The sequence below is a fragment of the Narcine bancroftii genome, chromosome 7 (genome assembly GCF_036971445.1).
Source record: "Narcine bancroftii isolate sNarBan1 chromosome 7, sNarBan1.hap1, whole genome shotgun sequence".
Lineage (NCBI taxonomy): Eukaryota > Metazoa > Chordata > Chondrichthyes > Torpediniformes > Narcinidae > Narcine > Narcine bancroftii.
The window spans coordinates 211,754,645-211,775,015 of record NC_091475.1 but is presented as its reverse complement, the minus strand read 5'-3'; the positions used below and the strand labels follow the sequence as shown (position 1 = coordinate 211,775,015).

General features: G+C 46.2%; 1 protein-coding gene across 3 annotated transcripts in view; it reads right to left on the bottom strand.

Annotated features, from left to right (window-relative positions):
* Positions 1-1,097: 1,097 nt before the first annotated feature.
* phox2a (paired like homeobox 2A) overlaps positions 1,098-20,371 on the bottom strand; it is a 43,969-nt gene continuing 24,695 nt past the window's right edge. The window contains exons 2-3 of one of the 3 annotated variants that reach the window (XM_069892565.1): positions 10,733-10,924; positions 1,098-5,370 (exon numbers count right to left, since the gene is read on the bottom strand). In XM_069892565.1, the coding sequence (XP_069748666.1) occupies positions 4,958-5,370; positions 10,733-10,924 (605 nt within the window). In that variant the 3' untranslated portion in view covers positions 1,098-4,957. Of the gene's footprint in view, positions 5,388-10,731; positions 10,925-20,371 lie in introns of all 3 variants that reach the window. The other 2 variants (XM_069892563.1, XM_069892564.1) reach the window with 2 other exon arrangements.

Genomic DNA, 20,371 nt, shown 5'->3' with positions numbered 1-20,371 from the left:
GAAGGGGCCTGTTTCTGTCCTGTAATGTTCTAAGGGCTCCTGAAGGGCCTCGGGTGCTGAAGGCTTCAGAGGTTTGGATCTGGAGCTCGGGTGGCCGATAGATTGAACGGTGGTCTGTGCGGCCACTGGAGGCGAAGCCACAGGCACTCGGTGACTCTGCTCTTTACTTCCCATTCTCTCGCACTGGAAGGGACGCCAAGTGACGCTAATGGTGACTCTTTGTCTGCCTTGTGCAGGCTAGATGTAGGAAGGTTGTTTCAATGGTGGGAGAGTCTAGGACAGGGGTGGCCCAACTTTGGACCCTGGGCCAACTGCAGCCCGTTGAACATTCTTGTGGCCTGTTAGAACAAAGTCTTTAACGATAAATCGCACTGTCTGAACATTGAACGTCTTAGTTTCCGCACTAGATGGTGGTATCAAGGTTTTAAAGTTTTATTTATTTAAATTAAATTTAAGCGCTGTTGAAACAGAAATGCCCTCACCCCCTGTAAATATGCGACCACATCCATAAGCTACCGTAGTTATTTTGATAGAAAATGATTTTTCAAGGGAACAGGGGTTTTCTGGTCTAAAAACATTTTTTTTTCTTGCAGTGTAACTGGTTGAAAATTGCCGGGCTTACTAATGTAGGGCTCACACCAAAAGAGTTTGGCCTCCCCTGGTCTAGGACAAGAGGGCACAACTTCAGGATTGAAGGGCGTCCACTTAGAACAGAGATGCGGAGGAATTTCTTCAGCCGGAGGGAGGTGAATCTGTGGAATTTGTTGCCACAGGTGATGGTGGAGGCCGGGTCATTGGGTGTATTTAAGGCAGAGATTGATAGGTTTTTGACTAGCCAGGACATCAAAGGTTATGGAGAGAAGGCCGAGCAGTGGGACTGAGTGGGGAAATGATTGAATGGTGGGGAAGACTCGATGGGCTGAATGGCCTATTTCTGCTCCTATGTCTTAAGGCAGGCAGCAGGCAATTTTGTGTAATATTAGATGTTCTTTACTGTTACAGGACAATAAAGGAATCTTGAATCTTGAACTTCAATTTTACCAAAACCTCTTTCAAGCAAGACCCAGAGTGAAGCACCCTATGATGTTGTAGAGCAAAGGGTTAATTTATTTGAAACTCTGGACAGCTGTACACAGTTGAATTAAATCTGGATGGGCTCACAAATTCATTCACAAGTTTTGACACATTGCTTCATATACACAAGGCTGTTTCATACAACTATATTTATGAGAAGCATTATTGATAAAACTAACCTCTTGAGTGTACTGTGGGAAAGCATGGTCAGCCAGAGGGGCTGAATGTCCTCTCAAGTTCCTTAGATGAAGGGAGAATTAAGAGGGAGAAGAATGTGGCCTTGCTGCTGGAGCTTTACGTTGAAGGTACCGTATATTTTGGCGTATAAGGCAGAATTTGAACCTTTAAAATGTCACCCCAGAACCAAGTATAAAATCCGAACCATGGTGATAGAGAACATCATAAAATACTCACATAACTCCTACGGTCCTACCACTAAATATTTTTCAACTGGAGCATTTGTTTGGGAAGCTGGATTAACAGTTATGTTAAATTAAAATGATAGGATTAACAGTTATGTTAAATTTAAATGATAATCGTTGTTTATTGTGGGGTCATTGAGGGATTGGAAGTGGAGAGGGCGAGCAAATCTAAGTTCTTCATCGCACCTTGATGAAGGGCTCAAGCCTGAAACGTCAGTTCTGTATCTTTATCTTTGCTGTGTGAAGAACACTGTTTGACCTGCTGAATTTCTCCAGCATCGTGTGTTTTTACTTCAACCATGAGGCCTCTTCACACTGCGGGCAAGCGGTGACCCTATTTGGACCGAGGTGAAATTCCAGAGAAGGCGAATCTTCCAGTCCTTTCACACCATGGTCCAAATTTCCTGTGATTTGCCCTCCCTGGCAATTTATGGGGGTCCCGCCCCCAGTGATGATGTAGTGAATGACAAAGTCCTTCCGGAAGTCAGAGACTCTGTGTGTGTGTGTGTGTGTGTGTGTTTATGTGTACATACGTGTGTGTATATGTTTATATGTGTGTGAGCATGTATATATCAGTATATTTATGTGTGTGTATGTACACACATACACACAGTTAACAAATAGCGAAGGAACTGATTTATTGAAGGCAGATTGAGGTTGACGGGGTTAAATAGTGAAATGATGCAGTTTGTAAGTGCTGACGTCAGGATGCTTCCCCTGCTCGGCTGTTTGCCGATTCAGACCACAGGGAGGGAGGGGGTGGCCAGAAAATTACCCAGGTCAGAGCTGTGGACCCGGGTAATTTTCCCGGGTGGACATTTTCACACGCCGGTTCACGGGAGGGTTCTGGGAAAAATTTGCCGGGAATCCCCATTTTACACGGTGGTGTGAAAAAGCCAATGGTCCTGCAGACTTTTTTATTTTACTCATGTACAGACTCTCACTTTTGCACATTATTGATGATTTTTCTCTCTATATTGCAGTCAGTTTGTAAATGAATTTGTTGATTCGTTTACAGGTGTACACTATGTACAGTGTTTTTCTTGCACACCAATTAGTGGGTAGCCAGGAAAAAGAATCTCAGGGTTGTGTGCGGTGTCACGTATGTTCTCCGACAATAAATCTGAAAATGTATTTTAAACCTCTCTAACGTGCCTTGAAATAGAAACAGTCGCCATTTGCAGCACCTGACCGGGTAAAATTTTGTGAATTTCACTTGACCCTGTGTCTGTTCCTGTAAAAGAACCGACGTCTAAAGGACGTCACTAGCGTTCACGTTACAGCAGCTGGGAATGGTTGATGCATGTTATGGTCAGTAATTGACAATAGTCTAAATTTTAAAGAACCAAGTCTGCGTTGTTTTGTTATGTGCTTAACAGCATCGCCCCTCTGAGGCCGTGGGATGGCTGGTAAAGGATGACTGGGGCAGTGAGCTCCCAGCAGTAAGTGCCAGGCTTGGGGTCATAACAATCAGGAAAGTGAGCAAACTGATTAGACTCTAGACATGGTTCTCTTTAGTATATTGGACCGAACCTCCAATTCCCAGCCAATGGTTGACAGATTGCCAGAGCAACCAACCTTATTTTGGAATGTCCTGTAGCTTTGACAAAGAAGACTTTAAAAGCTTCTCCACTCAAGAGATTAATCTTCAACATCAAAAATAAATAATTTGGTTACAAGCCTTACCAATTCTTTGGACTTTAGAAGAATGTTAACTCTGTTAAAATCACACATACAGGAGCTCAGGTAGTGTAGATAACGGTCCCACCACCTTGGGGTACATTTCTAACAGATGTCAATGAGAACATTGTTCTGGAATAGGGTGAGCGAACAACCATTTCCTAACCAGAACATGAATTGTTAGGAAATGCAATCACGTAAGCCAGTGTCCTAAATACACAGTCCCTAACCCTCTAAAGTGTGGACAGATATCCTCCTGAGAGGATCGGAGGGAGGGGTGGGGGGGGGGGGGGGGGGGAGAAAATGGCACTGTATATGTGTGAAAAGGAAAAAGTGTGTACCATGGTTAATGTGATTTATGGTGTGAAAAATAAAAAATTTTTAAAAAAAAGAGAGAGGATCGGAGAGATACTGGTCAGTGTACAAATAACCCCTAAGAAAGAGGGACAGAGATTCACTGATCGGTGTACAGATATCCCCTGAGAGGGTCGGAGAGATACTGGTCAGTGTTCAGAGATCCCGCTGAGAGAGAGGATGGAGAGACACTGGTCTGTGTACAGGTATACCCCCCCCACCACCCCAGAGAGAAAGGAACTGAAAGACATGGGTCAGTGTACTGATATCTCCCTGAGAGAGATGGAGAGACGCCAGTCAGTGTACGGATCTCTCTCTGAGAGAGAGAGGGTGAACAGATATCCCCTCAGTCTGATGAACGATGTCATTGTGTTTTGACTGGTGGAAAGTAGGAACATTCAATCCATGACACATATCCAAAGACTTCCATTCCCTTCACTGTTACATGAAGGGACTTTTAACATTAACACAAGTTAACTCTTATACGTTTGAGAATAAATTACTAAAAACAGCATGAGGTGTGGTAGGTTGGTCAGGGAGTGGAATGTCACCAATCAGCTCTCCCTCCCATCTCTCCCACACACCTAAGCCTGCTGTCGGGGACCATGAGACCACCCTCCTGGTTCCATCTCCTACACTCGGCCGATTACCCATGGTCGGGGCAGGGAGAGAGGTTGAGGTTGATGGACTACTGTCTGACCTTCCTCTCGCCAACCACACTCCCCTGAGAAGGGAGGGGTAGGGGGAATGTTGTGAGCAGAGCAGATGTGGGATTCAATCCAGCAGAATAACTTTCAGGTCAAGGGGACTGGGAGCAAGTGATGTCACACTTCCCTCCTCTGTGCTTTCAGTGGTAGTATCTCACGGTAGAGAAAGAGGCCATTCAGTCCATCATTCTGTACTGGCCTCTCTCCTACATCCCACATACAACACTGCTTCTGTGTTTCTCCAAGTCCCATTTGCAGGTTCCTGTTAAATCCGCTACAAACGTCCCAGACAAGAATGTGCTGGTTTCCGTTGCCGTGTCTGGCGCTCCCGACGACCAAGAGGCTGGGAGAGCCTGCCTTCACCACTGCTGCCAAGACTCACACGCCGAGGCTCGATCCTGAATTCCATGCCCAACCCCAAAGGCTGGAATGGTCAGTTCCTAAGGCCCAGGAAGGGGCTGGGAGAGGGTGGAATGGCCTGTTACTGGGGTGAGGACTGGCCCAGAGGCAGGGTGGGGAGTGAAGAGGAGGGGATGAGCCGGGATGGATGGGTGGGGGGAGATGTTGGAAGGGCAGATGAGGAGGGAGGGTGTCAGCGGTTTGGATGGGTGGGGAGTTGTCTCGGGGGGACAAGAAGATGGGGTGGGGTTAGGTGTGGAGGACCTGTGGTTGAGGGTTCTCACCCTTCCCTCACTCTCTTCCCCCCCCTTCCCCATCTCTCTAGAAGAGGTTGGGTTTGAGTACATTAGCCTTCCTGTGCAGTGTGGAGAGAACCCCCGCAAAGGGCCCCACCATGTTGTCGCTGGGCTGCCAACCCTGGGTCTTGAGGAGTTCCGGGCAACTCCACACTGGGGGCTTCATGGGCTGGGCACTGTTGGGGCTAGGCATGTTGAGGGAGTGGGGGCTGGTGCTGGAAACAGGGCCAGAGGGGGCAGGGGCGGACACTGAGGCAGAGGAGGCGGGGCAGGCTGGGGTAGCGGTGCTGTCTGGGTCAATACACTTGGGGTCTTTGGTCTCGTCCTCCTCGGAGAGCAGGTCGCCCTTCTTCCCAGAAAGGTTGCTTCCGTTCCCTTTCGAGTTGGCCGCACGCTCCTGCTTCCGGAATTTGGCTCGTCGGTTCTGGAACCAGACCTGTATCGAGGCAGGAAAACAGAAAGGGAATCAGAATGACCAGGGTTGGAACATCAAGAAAAGTCCCCCTCCCCTCCATGGACTCCATCTACTCCTCCTACTGCCCGGGAAGGGCAGCCAACACACTGATGTGCCTATCACACCCTGGACACACTCTCTTCTCCCTCCTCCCATCAGAGTGTGAAAGCACCCACCAATGGGCTTAAAGACAGTTTCTTCCATGCAGCCATCAGGCTCCTGAATGATCCCCTTGCTGGGACTAATTGATTTTTCCCATTTTTTTTTTTACAAATACCCATTCGGCTACAGCAAGCAAGAACTACGGGCACTGTATGACAACCAATTATATCATCTTTACACGCTGGTATGAATGTTAGACATAACTGGTTAAACCGCTCGCAGAAGAATCCTTCTCTCGGCACAGGATATAATGTGGACATTAAACAATAATCAACTTAAACGACCAGACACAAGAACATCAGGATCTGGCCATCCGGCCCATCCAGCCTGTCCAGCCCATCCAGCCTGCTCCGTCATTCAATAGCTGATCTGGCCGTGGACTCAGTTCCACCTGGCAACCTTTTCTGGAATGAAGGGACTAGCGTATGAGGAACACTTGACTGCTCTTGGAGTTCAGAAGAATGAAGGGGAGACCTTGTCGAAGCATTTCAGATGTAGAAAGGTTGTTTCCCCTTGGTAGGGGAGTTTACGACAAGCGGGCACGACTTCAAGATTGATGAGAAACAGAGACACAGGAGGATTTCTTTAGCCAGGGAGTGGTGAACCCCTGGAATTTGTTGCTACGGGCAGCCATGGAGGCTGGGTCATTGGGTATATTTAAGGCAGAGGTATCTGAATAGTCAGGGGAGAGGGGCTGAGTGGGAGAATGGATCAGCTCATGATGGAATGGCGGAGTGGATTCAATGGGCTGAATGGCCTATTTCTGCTCCTATATCTTCCCCATAACCCAACTCTTCAACTACATGGTGACAATGAGCCTCAACATAAGCGGTTAGCACAACGCTGGTTCAATTCCCATGTTGTCTGCAAGGAGTTGGTACATTCTGTGTCTGCGTGGGTTTTTCCCGGGGACTCCGGTTCCCTCCCACCCTTCAAAAACGTAGTGGGGGGGTTGTAGGTTAATTGGATGTAATTGGGCTGCACGGGCTCGTGAGGTGGTTAACATGCTGAATGCCCATAGAAAGCAAAGAGTGGTTGTAGGGAGGACATATTCTGCCTGGAGGTCAGTGACCAGTGATGTTCTTCAGGGACCTGCTCTTGGTCCCTTACTCTTCGTGATTTTTATAAATGACCTGGATGAGGAAGTGGAGGGATGGGTGAGTAAGTTTGCTGAAGACACAAAGGTTGGGGGTGTTGTGGATAGTGCGGAGGACCGTCAGAGGTCACAGCGGGACATTGATAGGATGCAAAACTGGGCTGAGAAGTGGCAGATGGCATTCAGCCCAGAGAAGTGTGAAGGGGTTCATTTTGGTCGGTCAAATATGGCAGCAGAATATAGAATTAATGGTAAGACTCTTGGCAGTGTGGAGGATCAGAGGGATCTGGGGGTCCGAGTCCATAGGACGCTCAATGCAGCTGTGCAGGGTGACCTCTGTGGTTCGAAGGCAAATGGTGTATTGGCCTTCATTAATTGTGGAATTGAATTTAGGAGCCGAGGTAATGTTGAAGCTCTGTAGGACTCCAGTCAGACCCCACTTGGAGCACTTTCTCTACCGGAAGGATGTGGAAGTCGTAGAGAGGGAGCAGAGGAGATTTACAAGGATCTTTCCTGCTTCAGGGAGCAGGCCTCATGAAAACAGGTTGTGAACTCAGTCTTTTCTCCTCTCTTCGGTGTTCACTAGGGAAAAGGATATGGAATCGTGTAGGATAAGAGAAGCAAAAGGGTAGATTATGGATAATGTAGGGATTAGGAAAGAGGGGGTGTTGGAACCTTTGAGGCATATAAAGGTGGATAAGCCTCCGGGACCAGATGTGATTTTCCCCAGGGCCTTGAGGGAAGTCAGGGAGGAAATAGCGGAGGCTCTGACAGTGATTTTTCAACAGTCACTGGAGGAAGGAGTGGTGCCACGGGATTGGCATGTCATGCACGTGGTTCCTCTTTACAAAAGGCTCCAGGTGTAGGCCCAGCAATTATCGGCCAGTAAGTTTGACGTCAGTGGTGGGTAAACTAATGGAAAGTATTCTTAGAGATAATATGTATAAGAATCTAAAGGGACAGGGATTGATCAGGGACACCCAACATGGGTTTGTGAGGGGAAGGCCATGTTTGACAAATTTTGTTGAATTTTTTGAGGAGGTGACTAGAAATGTTGATGAGAGTAGAGCAGTAGATGTTGTCTATATGGATTTCAGTAAGGCCTTCAATAATGTTCCACATGGAAGGTTGGTAAGGAAGGTTCAGGCGCTAGGTATTAATGTTGAGATAGTCAGATTGGTTCAACGGTAGCTAGAGGTTAGATGCCAGAGAGTCATGGTGGATAACTGTCTGTCAGGATGGAAGCCGGTGACAAGCAGTGTGTGTCAGGGATCGGTGTTGGGTCCTTTGTTGTTCGTCATTTACGTTAATGATTTGGATGATGGAGTGGTAAATTGGGTTAGTAAATATGCGGATGATACAAAAATAGGGGGAGTTGTGGATAGTGAAGATGGTTTTCAGGGACTGCAGAAGGATTTGGACTGTTTGGAAAGGTGGGCTGAAAGGTGGCAGATGGAGTTTAATGTAGATAAGTGTGAGGTGCTTCATTTTGGGAAGAATAATCAAAACAGGACACATGCAGTGAAGGGGAGGGCATTGAGGAATGCAGAGGAACAGAGGGATCTTGGAATAATGGTTCAGAATTCCTTGAAGGTGGATTCCCATGTAGATAGCGTGGTGAAGAAGACTTTTGGTATGCTGGCCTTAATAAATCAAAGCATAGAATATAGGAGTTGGGAGGTGATGTTGAGACTGTTCAAGGCATTGATGAGGCCAAGTTTGGAATATTGTGTGCAGTTCTGGTCTCCAAATTATAGGAAGGATATCAATAAGGTAGAGAGGGTGCAGAGAAGATTTACTCAAATGTTGCCTGGATTGCAGTATCTAGAAATCGGAGAAAGTCTGAGTAGACTGGGTCTTTATTCATTGGAGTGAAGAAGGTTGAGGGGGGATTTGAGAGAGGGATATAAAATTATGAGGGGGATAGATAGAGTAGATGTGAATAGGCTCTTCCCCTTGAGGGTAGGTGAGATTGGAACGAGGGGTCATAAGTTAAGGGATAGATAACAAAAGTTTAGAAGTAACATGAGAGGAAGCTTCTTCACTCAGAGAGTGGTGGCTGAGTGGAATGACCTTCCGGAAGAGGTGGTTGCAGCAGGGTCAATTTTGTCATTTAAGAGAGGGTTGGATGAGTGCAGGGATGTGAGGGGGTTGGAGGGTTATGGGCAGGGAGCAGGTAGGTGGAACTAGTGGAGTTCACTTAATTGGCGCGGACTAGAAGGACCAAGATGGTCTGTTTCCGTACTGTAATTGTTATATGATTATAAGATGATGAGAGGTATTGATCGTGTGGATGGGCAGAGGCTTTTCTCCAGGGCTGAAATGGTAGCCACAAGAGGGCATGGGTTTAAGGTGTTGGGGAGGAGGTACAGAGGAGATGTCGGGGTAAGTTTTTTACGCAGAGAGCAGTGGGTGCGTGGAATGGGCTGTCGGCAACGGCAGTCGAGGCAGAGATGATAGGGTCTTTTAAGAGACTTTTGATAGGTATATGGAGCTTAGAAAAATAGAGGGCTATGGAAAAGCCTGGTAATTGCTAAGGCAGGGACATGTCCAGCACAACTTTGTGGGCCAAAGGGCCTGTATAGTGATGTAGGTTTTCAATGTTCTATAATTCTTTGAAAAATAAGCTTGAGAGACAACTCTTCATCTTCCACCTGGGAACACTGCAGCCTGCAGGATCTAACACCGGGCTCTCCAACGTGAACTAACATGCTCTTTCTTCCTGTCCACACCAGAACCATTTCTGACGGACCTCCTTTTGTCTCTTCCTCTCTGAGTGTAGTGTAACCTGCTGAACCGGGAACACATCAGCAACTTGTTCCACATGCACAGAGACAGAGCGCTCACAGTCTCACACCCCACGCATCATGTCTTCACTCCCACACACAGCCTCTTCCAGCTGCTCCCGTCGGGGAGGAGATACAGGAGGATCAGAGCCAACACCATCAGGCTGAGGGGACCACTCCTTCCCAGGGGGCAGTGAGAACGCTGAACGACCAAAGGAACTGCTCGCACTAAACCTCCGAGACTCTTATTTGTACAAAACACTTTATTTATATATATGAACATTTGTCCTTCATGTGTATCTTTTGTCTGTACGTGTGTTATGTCTGGTTGTGTATCTGCATGTTTTGCACCGAGGACCGGAGAACGCTGTTTCATTGGGTTGGACTTGTACCATTAGATGACAATAAACTTGATTTTGACTTTTCACCCACATTTCGCTGCTTCCCCGGGAGAACAAAGGGACCTCGCCTGAAACATTAACTGACTCTCTTCCCACAGAAGCTGCCTGACCTCAAGATATTTTCCAGCATTTTCTGTTCTTCCCTTAGGTTGGTTCCGTTCTTTCTTATCCTCAGTAAGTCTAGCCAATGGGGCAGGTTTAACAACTCGTCACCCAGAGTAAGTTTAAGGGAAATGTCAGAGGTCAGTGTTTTTTTTCTACACAGAGAGCTGGCAAGGGTGGTGGTGGAGGCTGGTACAATCAGGACATTTAAGAGACTCTTAGACAGGCACATAAGGATGGAAGAAAATCGAGGGTCACGGTTGTGAAGGAGGGAAGGATTGGATTGTTGTGAAGTAGGTCTACGTAGGTCAGCACAATATTGTGGGCTGAAAGGCCTGTACTAGGCTATGTTAATTTTTTAAATGTAGGCGTACATTTCAGTGCATCTTATCACAGACCTTCCCTTTGCAGATGGGGAATTGGGTAGACGGGGAGAGGGTGAGGAGAAACAGAAATGCAGCTCAGAACAGAACGGCCCATTTCTCCGATAAATCAGCAAGCAGCAGAGCAAAGGACACAGATGCCGGGGGCACTGATGGGAATGTTGGGAGAATAAACTGGGAGTGAGCTGAGGATGGATGGTCAGCACGGACCAGGAAGGACGAAAGGCCTGCTTCTGTGCTCCAAGGTTTGGGTACATGGGGAAGTGGAGACTGCACAGAACCTGAGTCACCACAGGGAGGTTCTCTGCTGCCAAGTCACTTGGTTTCTGCAGTGAGACCAGCTCTGACCTCTGGATTCTGGGAGTAAGGAGCAAAGCCCCTTCCTCATCTGCCAAAGTGGGGTAACCTGGAATGATCTACCTGGACTCGAGCCTCCGTCAGGTCAATCTTGAGTGCCAGCTCCTCCCTCGTGTAGATGTCTGGGTAGTGTGTCTCCGCGAACACTCGCTCCAACTCCTTCAGCTGGGAGCTGGTGAACGTTGTCCGGATTCTCCGCTGTTTCCGCTTCTCATTGATCCCGCCATGATCCGTGAAGAACTTGTAGGGAACTATGATTTTTAAAAAAAGGCATCCGGATTAGGGAAGTCCGATACCATTTCCCAAACCAGCCTGGGCTGGAATCAACAACAGGCCATTCTAGAACTGGATGAGATCACAGCTGATCTGTGACTGAGCTCCCTGTGAGGGACTTTTCCCCGTACCCCTGAACATTTCCGCCTCACGAAAATCGCCTCTCAGATTAAAAATTAGGAACTGGTCTTGAGTCAACTACTCATAGTAAAATAGGGAAGTCCGCAGACACCGCAGTTGAAATAAAAATACATGATGCTGGAGAAACTCAGCCAGTCCTTTATAAAGCAAAGATAAATACACAAAACAAATGTTTTGAAGGATGAGGGGATCTTATTTTTTTCACCAAAAATAGACTTTATTCACAATGTTATTTACAAAAGGAAAAACAACTATCTCTTCCCAACCCTTTGTTTCGTATCCATACTTTTCCATCACTGTCTCTTCTATCTACACCACGGCCCCCACTGTGACTCCTGGTTGTTACTCCCCCGTCCCCCTGTTGTTTGGGGGACTTCCCCTCAGACTTTAGGTGCTTTCAAACTGCAGTGGCTGGCTGGCCCTCCTGGGACCCGGGTGCAATTACTGGGTCGTGGGTGCAGGATGGACCTTTCAAATCGCAGCCAGACCTACCTAATACGGTGATTTAAGGGGGATCCCACCCCCCACCGTGATGACATGGTGAGTGACATGTCCTGCAGTCAGTTCCCTTAAAGTTCTCCTAAAAGCCACCCCCCCCCCCACCCTGTTCCTCCCCACCCCCTCCCCGGCCTCCAGAAGCTCCCCCACACCATCAGTTTCCCTCCTCCCCTGCCCAGCATGTGCCTCTACCGTGAATGGCGGGAGTGGTTGCTACTGCGATGTTCCGCTCTGGTTCGCGGCGACGGCTCAATGCGGGAGTACGGGTGCAATGGCCATCTTCCTTACCCATAATTCCCCACGCCACTGGTACTGCTCTGCCAGCGGCACTTCAGCCAGGGGCTTCCCTGTGACCCACCCTTGCAACCTCTGACATCTGGAGCAGGACACCCAGGTAAGTCCAGAGGTTCTCAACCTTTCTCTTCCCACTCACATCCCACTTTAAGTAATCGCTATCCCTTCGATGCTCTGTGATTAGTAAGGGATGTGGGTGGGAAGAAAAAGTTTGAAAATCCCTGTTTTAATCGTCCCTCATTCACTCATTATGTGCACGGTTTCAGATCTCCAAAGGAAATGGACCAATGACAATTTTTGAGTTACAACTGGGTCTAGGGCAGTGATCCTCAACCTTCCCTTCCCACTCACATCCCATCTTAAGCAATCCCTCACTGATCACAGAGCACTGATGGCAAAGGGATTAGTTAAAGTGGGATGTGAGTGGAAAGAAAAAGGTTGAGAAACACGGTTTTACTGGGTTCCCTGAGGTAGATCTATCTGGATTTGACCAAGTTGACCCGGTTGGACCTTGTTCAAATTGCCCAGTTGACCCCATTTGAACAGGCCCTGTGGTCCTTCCCCTCAGCGCCCTCGCATTGGCTGTGCCGAGCCTCAGTGTGTCCCTCAGCACGTACTCCTGCAGCCTGGAATGTGCCAGTCAGCAGCGTTCCCCTCACCGACATCTTGGTTTTTTTTTAACCAGAAGTTCCTTTTAATTGCCCAACTGGTAACTTACTCGATTTTTCCCCATGAATATAAAAAAGGACTTCTATCCTTAATAATTGTTATTCAATTGGATAGGTGGAAAGTAGATCAAATTTAGTTTTAAGTTCTACCCTCTTATACAGATCTGGATTAAAGTTTTGAGCAAACTATAAATCGATTTGCTTCATCTGATTAATTAGATCCCCACTGGTCTTCTGCAGTGTAGGAAATCATTTATGTCCCAAACTATCAAGTTGGACATTGTTGGAGAAGAATTAGTAGCAAAGAAAAACTGCATCTATTTTTCTGTAATCTGTAATCTGATAAATGTTTTATCTGCATGAGGAGTGGTACTAGATCTCCATCGCCTTGTAGTAGTCTTAGTTTGTTTATATTGCGCATTTAACAGAACGCACGTTGTCCAAAACGCTGAACACACAATTAGGAATAAACTGGTTACCATCTAAATGACGACAGGTAGCCAAAACACACTGGCATGGCCATCTCTTTACAGAGACCGTCCCACTTAGAACATTCATTATTTAAACCCTAACCTATCCCTCCCCGGCGCACTAACGAACAGCTTCTCAATTTTAAATCTACAACATAGTGCGACAACCTTCAGATGTCAAAGGACGAGCCGTGAACACAAATAAATCCACTCACAATTCCATTTGGATGTTACAAGAAGCCCGCCCGCAGCCGTCTAGGGGCTGGTTTACCGGAGTCGGCAGGTCTCAGGGAGTAAAATGAATACCATAAAAATTCAGAGATAAAATGACTGGAGCATGATCAGATATAACTATTCCTTGATACTCACATGATTTGAATCAGGAGATTAATTGATTATCAATTAAAAAATAATCAGTTCTAGTCTATGAACAATGAACATTAGGTAAAAAAGAGTGCTCTCTGTTGGTAAGGGTTAAAAACACTATACATCTGTTCTACCAACGTTTGACTAAAAGGGAATGTATAAAATATATAAAACTGCAGATTTAGAAAGATCGGCTTAATTTGGAGAAGGAACGATCTAATACTTTATCTAAATATGTGGACAATACAAAAATAGGGGGAGTTGTGGACAGTGAGGAGGGTTTTGGGGACTGCAGAAGGATTTGGATGGTTTGGAAAGGTGGGCTGAATGGTGGGAAATGGAGTTTAATGTAGACAAGTGTGAGGTGCTTCATTTTGGGAAGAATAACCAAAACAGGACACATGCAGTGAAGGGGAGGGCATTGAGGAATGCAGAGGAACAGAGGGATCTTGGAATAATGGTTCAGTGTTCCTTGAAGGTGGATTTCCATGTAGATAGGGTGGTGGAGAAGGCTTTTGGCATGCTGGCCTTTATAAATCAAAGTAGTTTGGAATATTGTGTGCAGTTCTGGTCTCCAAATTATAGGAAGGATATCAATAAGGTAGAGAGGGGGCAGCGAAGGTTTACGAAAATGTTGCCTGGCAGGAGTGGGTAGATGGAACTAGTGGAGATTCATGTAAATTGGTGTGGACTATAAGGGCTGATATGGCCTGTTTCTGTACTGTAAATTGTTATATGGTTAAACAACAGTTAAAATTGCCTCCGCGAATGTTGATTTAAATCGGGTAGAGCCAAAAAGAATTGTTCAAAAAATACTGGTTCATCAATATTAGGGGCGTAAATATTAACCGATACTACCAGCTTATTTTATAATTTTCTTGAAAGAATAATAAAAAGCCCTTGTTTATCTAGAAAACTATTACGAAGTTCAAATGGAATATTTGCATTAATTAATATCAAAACTTCCCCATCCTTCACTTCAGAACAGTTGTCCCCTCCATCTAAACATAAACCTATTCCCACCGACATCTCTGTGTGCTGAAAGACCAACAGGTTTCAGGCTGACCAAACTGAGTTGATGGTCCTCCAGCAGTTCTGGATGTCGAACTCCAAGTCCGTCCCTGGGTAGCAGCCCATAGATCAGAAAGTCCTGTCACGCTGCGGCTGGGGATGAACGGTGACAAGGACCCCTGCCCCCTTCTCCCCACACTCTCAGTGAATCCGCATTCAGTAAAGAGGTGGGTGACCGTCTCCACTCCGCTGCAATCATCCCGAGGACAACTTCTGTTATGGGTGATGTTCTGGTTGTACAAGAAGGATCTCACTGGGAGGGTTCATGTCTCTACCTGCCAGGACAAGTCCTGGTGCTTGTTTGTCAGCCCTGCAATGAGATGACCTGGACGGTCGGCTCAGGGAACCACCCCATCTGGTCCATCCAGTCCTCATCTCTCAGTTTCTGCAGGGCGTTCTGTGCTGATCAACTGCCCGATGGCCTTATGGTCAAAGATGTTGTCCTGGAAAAACGTTTCTACGAAGGATAGATAGTGCGGCAACATCCACACAACCCCTGAGACAGGTAGAACCTCAGCACATTAGCGGCACTTGGTGCCCTCATACCTTGGTTCCTTGCACAGCCTGATGCAGCGACACACCAAGGTGGTCATCAGGATGAGGTAAAACACGAACGACTGAAGACACCGTGGTTGAAGTAAAACAATAAAGCTGGAGAAACTCAACAGGTCGAACAGTGTCCTTTATACCTCAAAGATAAAGATACAGAACCAACGTTTTAGGCTTGAGGTACCTTGATGAAGGGCTCAAGGCTGAAATGTTAGTTATGTACCTTTTTCTTTGCTACATAAAGTACACGGTTTGACCACCAGGATGAGTGCCATGTTGAGTACACCCTTATCCCCTTTGGCAATTCTTTGGACCCTTTCCATCTTGGATCTTATAAAATTGTGAAAGGCCAGGACAAGATTGTTTCCAGTGGCAGACGAGACTAGAACTCAGGTACAAAGCTGCAAGATTCAGGGGAGTAGATTTAGGACAGAGATGAGGAGGAACGGCTTTTCACAGAGAGTGATAGAACACAGAACACTACAGCACACTACAGGCTGTTCGGCCCTCGATGTTGGGCCAACCCATATATTCCTTAAAAAAAGTACTAAACACTCCCTTCCCTGTAACCCTCTATTTTTCTTCCATCTAAGAGTCTCTTAGATACCCATAAAGCTCAAGCCTCCACCACCATCCCTGGCAAAGCATTCCAGGCCCTCACAACTCTCTGTGGAAAAAAAACATGTTCTAAATGAGGAAAATAAAATCTTAGCATTGATAGAGGAACAGAACAGGGGAAATTAATGGGATTATAAAACACCAGATCTCTTCAAATGGACAGTCTAGTTCTACGTAGCTTTGGAAAAAGTGAGTACATTAACTTTAGATCTTAGAAAATGTCCTGCAGATTACTGTTTCCCTAACCTCAGGAATGATATTAATAAGATTGAAAGAGTGCAGAGAAAATTTGCAAGGATGTCGCTGGGATTGACTTCTCTTTTTGTAAAGGCCAACACTAGTGGCAACTCTTTGTCTGCCTTACAGCCAACAGAAGGCAACTTCGTGTAATATTACATGTTCTGTAATATTACATGACAATAAAGGAATCCCGAATTACTTGGAAAGATTAAGCAGATTATTCCTTGGAGCATCGGAGAATGAGGGGAGATTTAATAAAGGTATCCAGAATGATGAGGGGGACAGACAGAGTAAATGTAGACAGGCTTTTTCCACTAAGAGGAGGGGAGAATCAAGTCAGAGGACACGAGTTATGGGTAAAAGGGGAAAAGTTTAGGGGGAACATGAGGGAGAATTTCCTCACACAGAGAGTGGTGGGAGTTTGGAACAAGCTTCCAGCTGAAGTGGTGAATATGGGCACAATGTTAAAATTTAAGAAGAATTTGGTCAGGTGCATGGATGGAAGGGGTATGAATTGGGTACAGGTCAGTGGGACCAGACAGAATAGTAGTTTGGGCATTATTCCCTGGAGTGTAGAAGAATGAGGGGAGTTTTGATCGAGGTATTTAAAATTCTGAGGGGGTAGACAGAGTAAATGTAGATTGGCTTTTTCCACTGAGGGGAAGTGGGATACAAGCTAGAGGACGTGGGTTTAGGGTGAAAGGGGAAACGTTTAGGGGGAACGTCTTCACACAGAGAGTGGTGAGAGTGTGGAACGAACTGCCAGCTGAGGTAGTAGATGTGGGTTCAATTTCGACACTTAAGAGAGGATTGTAGACAGGTACATGAATGGGAGAGGCATGCAGGGATATAATCTGAGAGCAGGCCAATGGAACAAGGCAGAAAAATAGTTTGACACCAACTAGATGGGTTGAAGGGCCTGTTCCTGTGCTGTAGTGTTGCATGCTACTCTGGTTCCAGTTTAGAATGAAGAGTGCCACTGTTTGTAGAGATGGAATCTCACCAGTTTACCTGAAGGGGTGCTGCCTTGTTTACAAGACGCCTGTCCCCTGCTGAAGGCAGAAGCAACACATTTGTGGAAAGGAGATCCATGGACAAACCGCCCAGAGTTGGTTAAGGTTATAAAACAGCAATTAGAAATCAATGGATGTTTAAAATCCAGTAAAACCCCTGGTATCTGCCACTTATGGGGATTGTTAGATGCCGGATAAGTGTATTTTCCAGTTGCTTGAGTTTGGGTGGATTGGTGAACTAATGGCGAGGTGCGCCAATTTCCACCACCTATGGGGATTGTTAGATGCCAGATGTGTGTATTTTCCGGTTGCTTGAGTTTGGGTGGATTGGCGAACTAATGGCGAGGTGCGCCAATTTCCACCACCTATGGGGATTGTTAGATGCCAGATGTGTGTATTTTCCGGTTGCTTGGGTGGATTGGCGAACTAATGGCGAGGTGCGCCAATTTTAAACCTGCCTATTTTATTATCCTCGATATTTTTGCTGGTTGCTTGAGGCTGCTTGAATTCCCGATACCAGGGGTTTTACTGTACATTGATTCAGTGGCCCACAACAGGATGAGAGACAATTTTATTGTCATGTACTCAAGTACAATGCACAGTTACACTGTAATTCTTTCTTGCATTAGATTTACCAACAACAGTAGTGGCACAGTTGGTGTAGCAGTTTGCACAACAATGTTACAGCACCAGCCATCAGGACTGGGGTTCGTATCTTGCATTGTCTGTAAGGAGTTTGTACCTTCTCCTTGGGTCTGCGGGAGTTTTCTCCAGGGGCTCCAGTTTACTCCAACCATTTGAAAAGTTCCAGAAGTGATGTTGAGACTGTTCAAGGCCAAGTTTGGAATATTGTGGGCAGATCTGGTCACTAAATTATAGGAAGGATATCAATAAGGTAGAGAGGGCGCAGAGAAGATTTACTCAAATGTTGCCTGGATTGCAGGATCTAGAACTCGGAGAAAGACTGAGTAGACGGGGTCTTTATTCACTGGAGTGTAGAAGGTTGAGAGGGGATCTGATAGAAGTATTTAAAATTATGAAGGGATAGATAGAGTAGATGTGAATAGGCTCTTCCCCTTGAGGGTAGGGGAGATTGGAACGAGGGGTCACAAGTTAAGAATTAGGGAGCAGGTTTAGAAATAACATGAGAGGAAACTTCTTCACTCAGAGAGGAGTGGCTGAGTGGAATGACCTTCCGGAAGAGGTGGTCGCAGCAGGGTCAATTTTGTCATTTCAGGAAAAGTTGGATAGGTGTATGGATGAGAGGAGATTGGAGGGTTATGCGCAAAATGCAGGTAGGTGGGACTAGAGGAGATCACTTAGATCAGTACGGACTACAGGGGTCGAGATGGCCTGTTTCCGTACTGTAATTGTTATATGGTTGTAGGTTAATTGGGTGTAATTAAGGCGGCACGGGCTCGTGGGCCGAAATGGCCTGCTACTGTGCTGAAGGTCTAAAATAAAGATAGAGGCAGTCCCTGGGTTACGACGTCCGACTTATGGCCAAATCATACTTAGAACGGACTACGCCTAGCTTCAGAGGTTTATCGGGTTGAGGAAGGAGAACTCCGTCTGTCATTTTAAGTCAGATCATCGTATTTACCCCTGTCACCAGGCTGCTAAAGCACAAATCCGATGCAAGAAAAGCTTTGTACAAACCTCCCTTGATGCCTACTTCAAGAAAGTTGACTGACTGGCGCTGAACATGAACCATATGTACCTGTTCCGACTTACCTACAGATTCGACTTAAAGACAGCCATAGAAATGGATCTCGTTCATAACCCGGGGTCTGCCTGCCGTATAAATTAAATAACCGCGATACTCAAAGACAGGAAAAAAGATAAGAAATGCAAAAGGAGAGATAAATAGAACTGGAGCAAAGCACAAAATAATCAGCAGGGGACACCCAGTCAATATTTTGGGCCGTAACCCTTTGTTGGTGATCCCGAAGAAATGTTCAGGTCTGAAATGACAACTGTCCCTATCTTCCATGGACCCGCTGAGATCCCCCAGCATCCTGTCTGTCGCTCCAGTTTTCCAGCAACTGTTGTGCACCTCAGATCAGTAAATGTTCACATCCACAGGAAAATATAAAGTGACTCTTCAGCAGTGCTGACCCATCTTTTGTGTGATTGCAGAGTCGTTCCAGGTTAGGGTAGTACAAGCAGGTTCAAAAGCTGTTGGAAAGGAGCTGTTCCTGAACCTGGATGTACTAGTCTTCAGGCTTATAACCATATAACCACTTACAGCACAGAACAGGCCCGTTCGACCCTACTAGTCCATGCCGTAGCAAATCCCCACCCTCCTAGTCCCACTGACCAGCACCGGTCCATACCCCTCCAGTCCCCTCCTATCCATGTAACGATCCAGTCTTTCCTTAAATGTAACCAATGATCCCGCCTCGACCACGTCTGCCGGAAGCTCATTCCACATCCCTACCACCCTCTGCGTAAAGAAATTTCCCCTCATGTTCCCCTTATAATTTTCCCCCTTCAATCTTAAACCATGCCCTCTAGTTTGAATCTCCCCCTTTCTTAATTGAAAAAGCCTATCCACATTTAAACTGTCTGTCCCTTTTAAAATCTTAAACACCTCTATCAAGCCCCCTCTCAATCTTCTACGCTCCAGAGAAAAAAGCCCCAGTCTGCACAACCTTTCCCTGGAACTCAGACCCTGAAATCTTGTCAACATTTTCGTGAACCTTCTCTGCACTCTCTCTATTTTGTTTCTATCTTTCCTATAATTTGGTGACCAAAACTGTACACAGTACTCCAAATTTGGCCTCACCAATGCCTTGTACAATTTCATCATAACTTCCCTACTCTTGAATTCAATACTCCGATTTATGAAGGCCAACATTCCAAATGCCCTCTTCACCACACCATCGATCTGAGTATCAGCCTTGAGGGTACTATTTACCATAACTCCTAAATCCCTTTGTTGCTCTGCACTCCTCAATTGTCTACCATTCAATGTATATGACCTATTTAGATTTGCCTTTCCAAAATGCAGCACCTCACACTTATCTGTATTAAATTCCATCAGCCATTTCTCAGCCCACACCTCCAGCCTTCCTAAATCACCTTTTAATCTATGGTAATCTTCCTCACTGTCCACAACACCACCAATCTTTGTATCATCCACAAACTTGCTTACCCAACTCTCCACCCCTACTTCCAGATCGTTAATATATATAACAAACAATAATGGACCAAGGACCGATCCCTGAGGAACTCCACTAGTCACCGGCCTCCAATTGGACAAACAATTTTCTACCACTACTCTCTGACACCTTCCATCCAACCACTGCTGAATCCATTTCACTACCTCCTTATTTATACCTAATGCCTCCACCTTTTTTCCTAACCTCTTGTGGGGAACTTTGTCAAAAGCTTTACTAAAGTCCAAATAGACAACATCCACAGCTTTCCCTTCATCAACCTTTTTTGCAACCCCCTCGAAGAACTCAATCAGGTTTGTCAAGCATGATCTACCC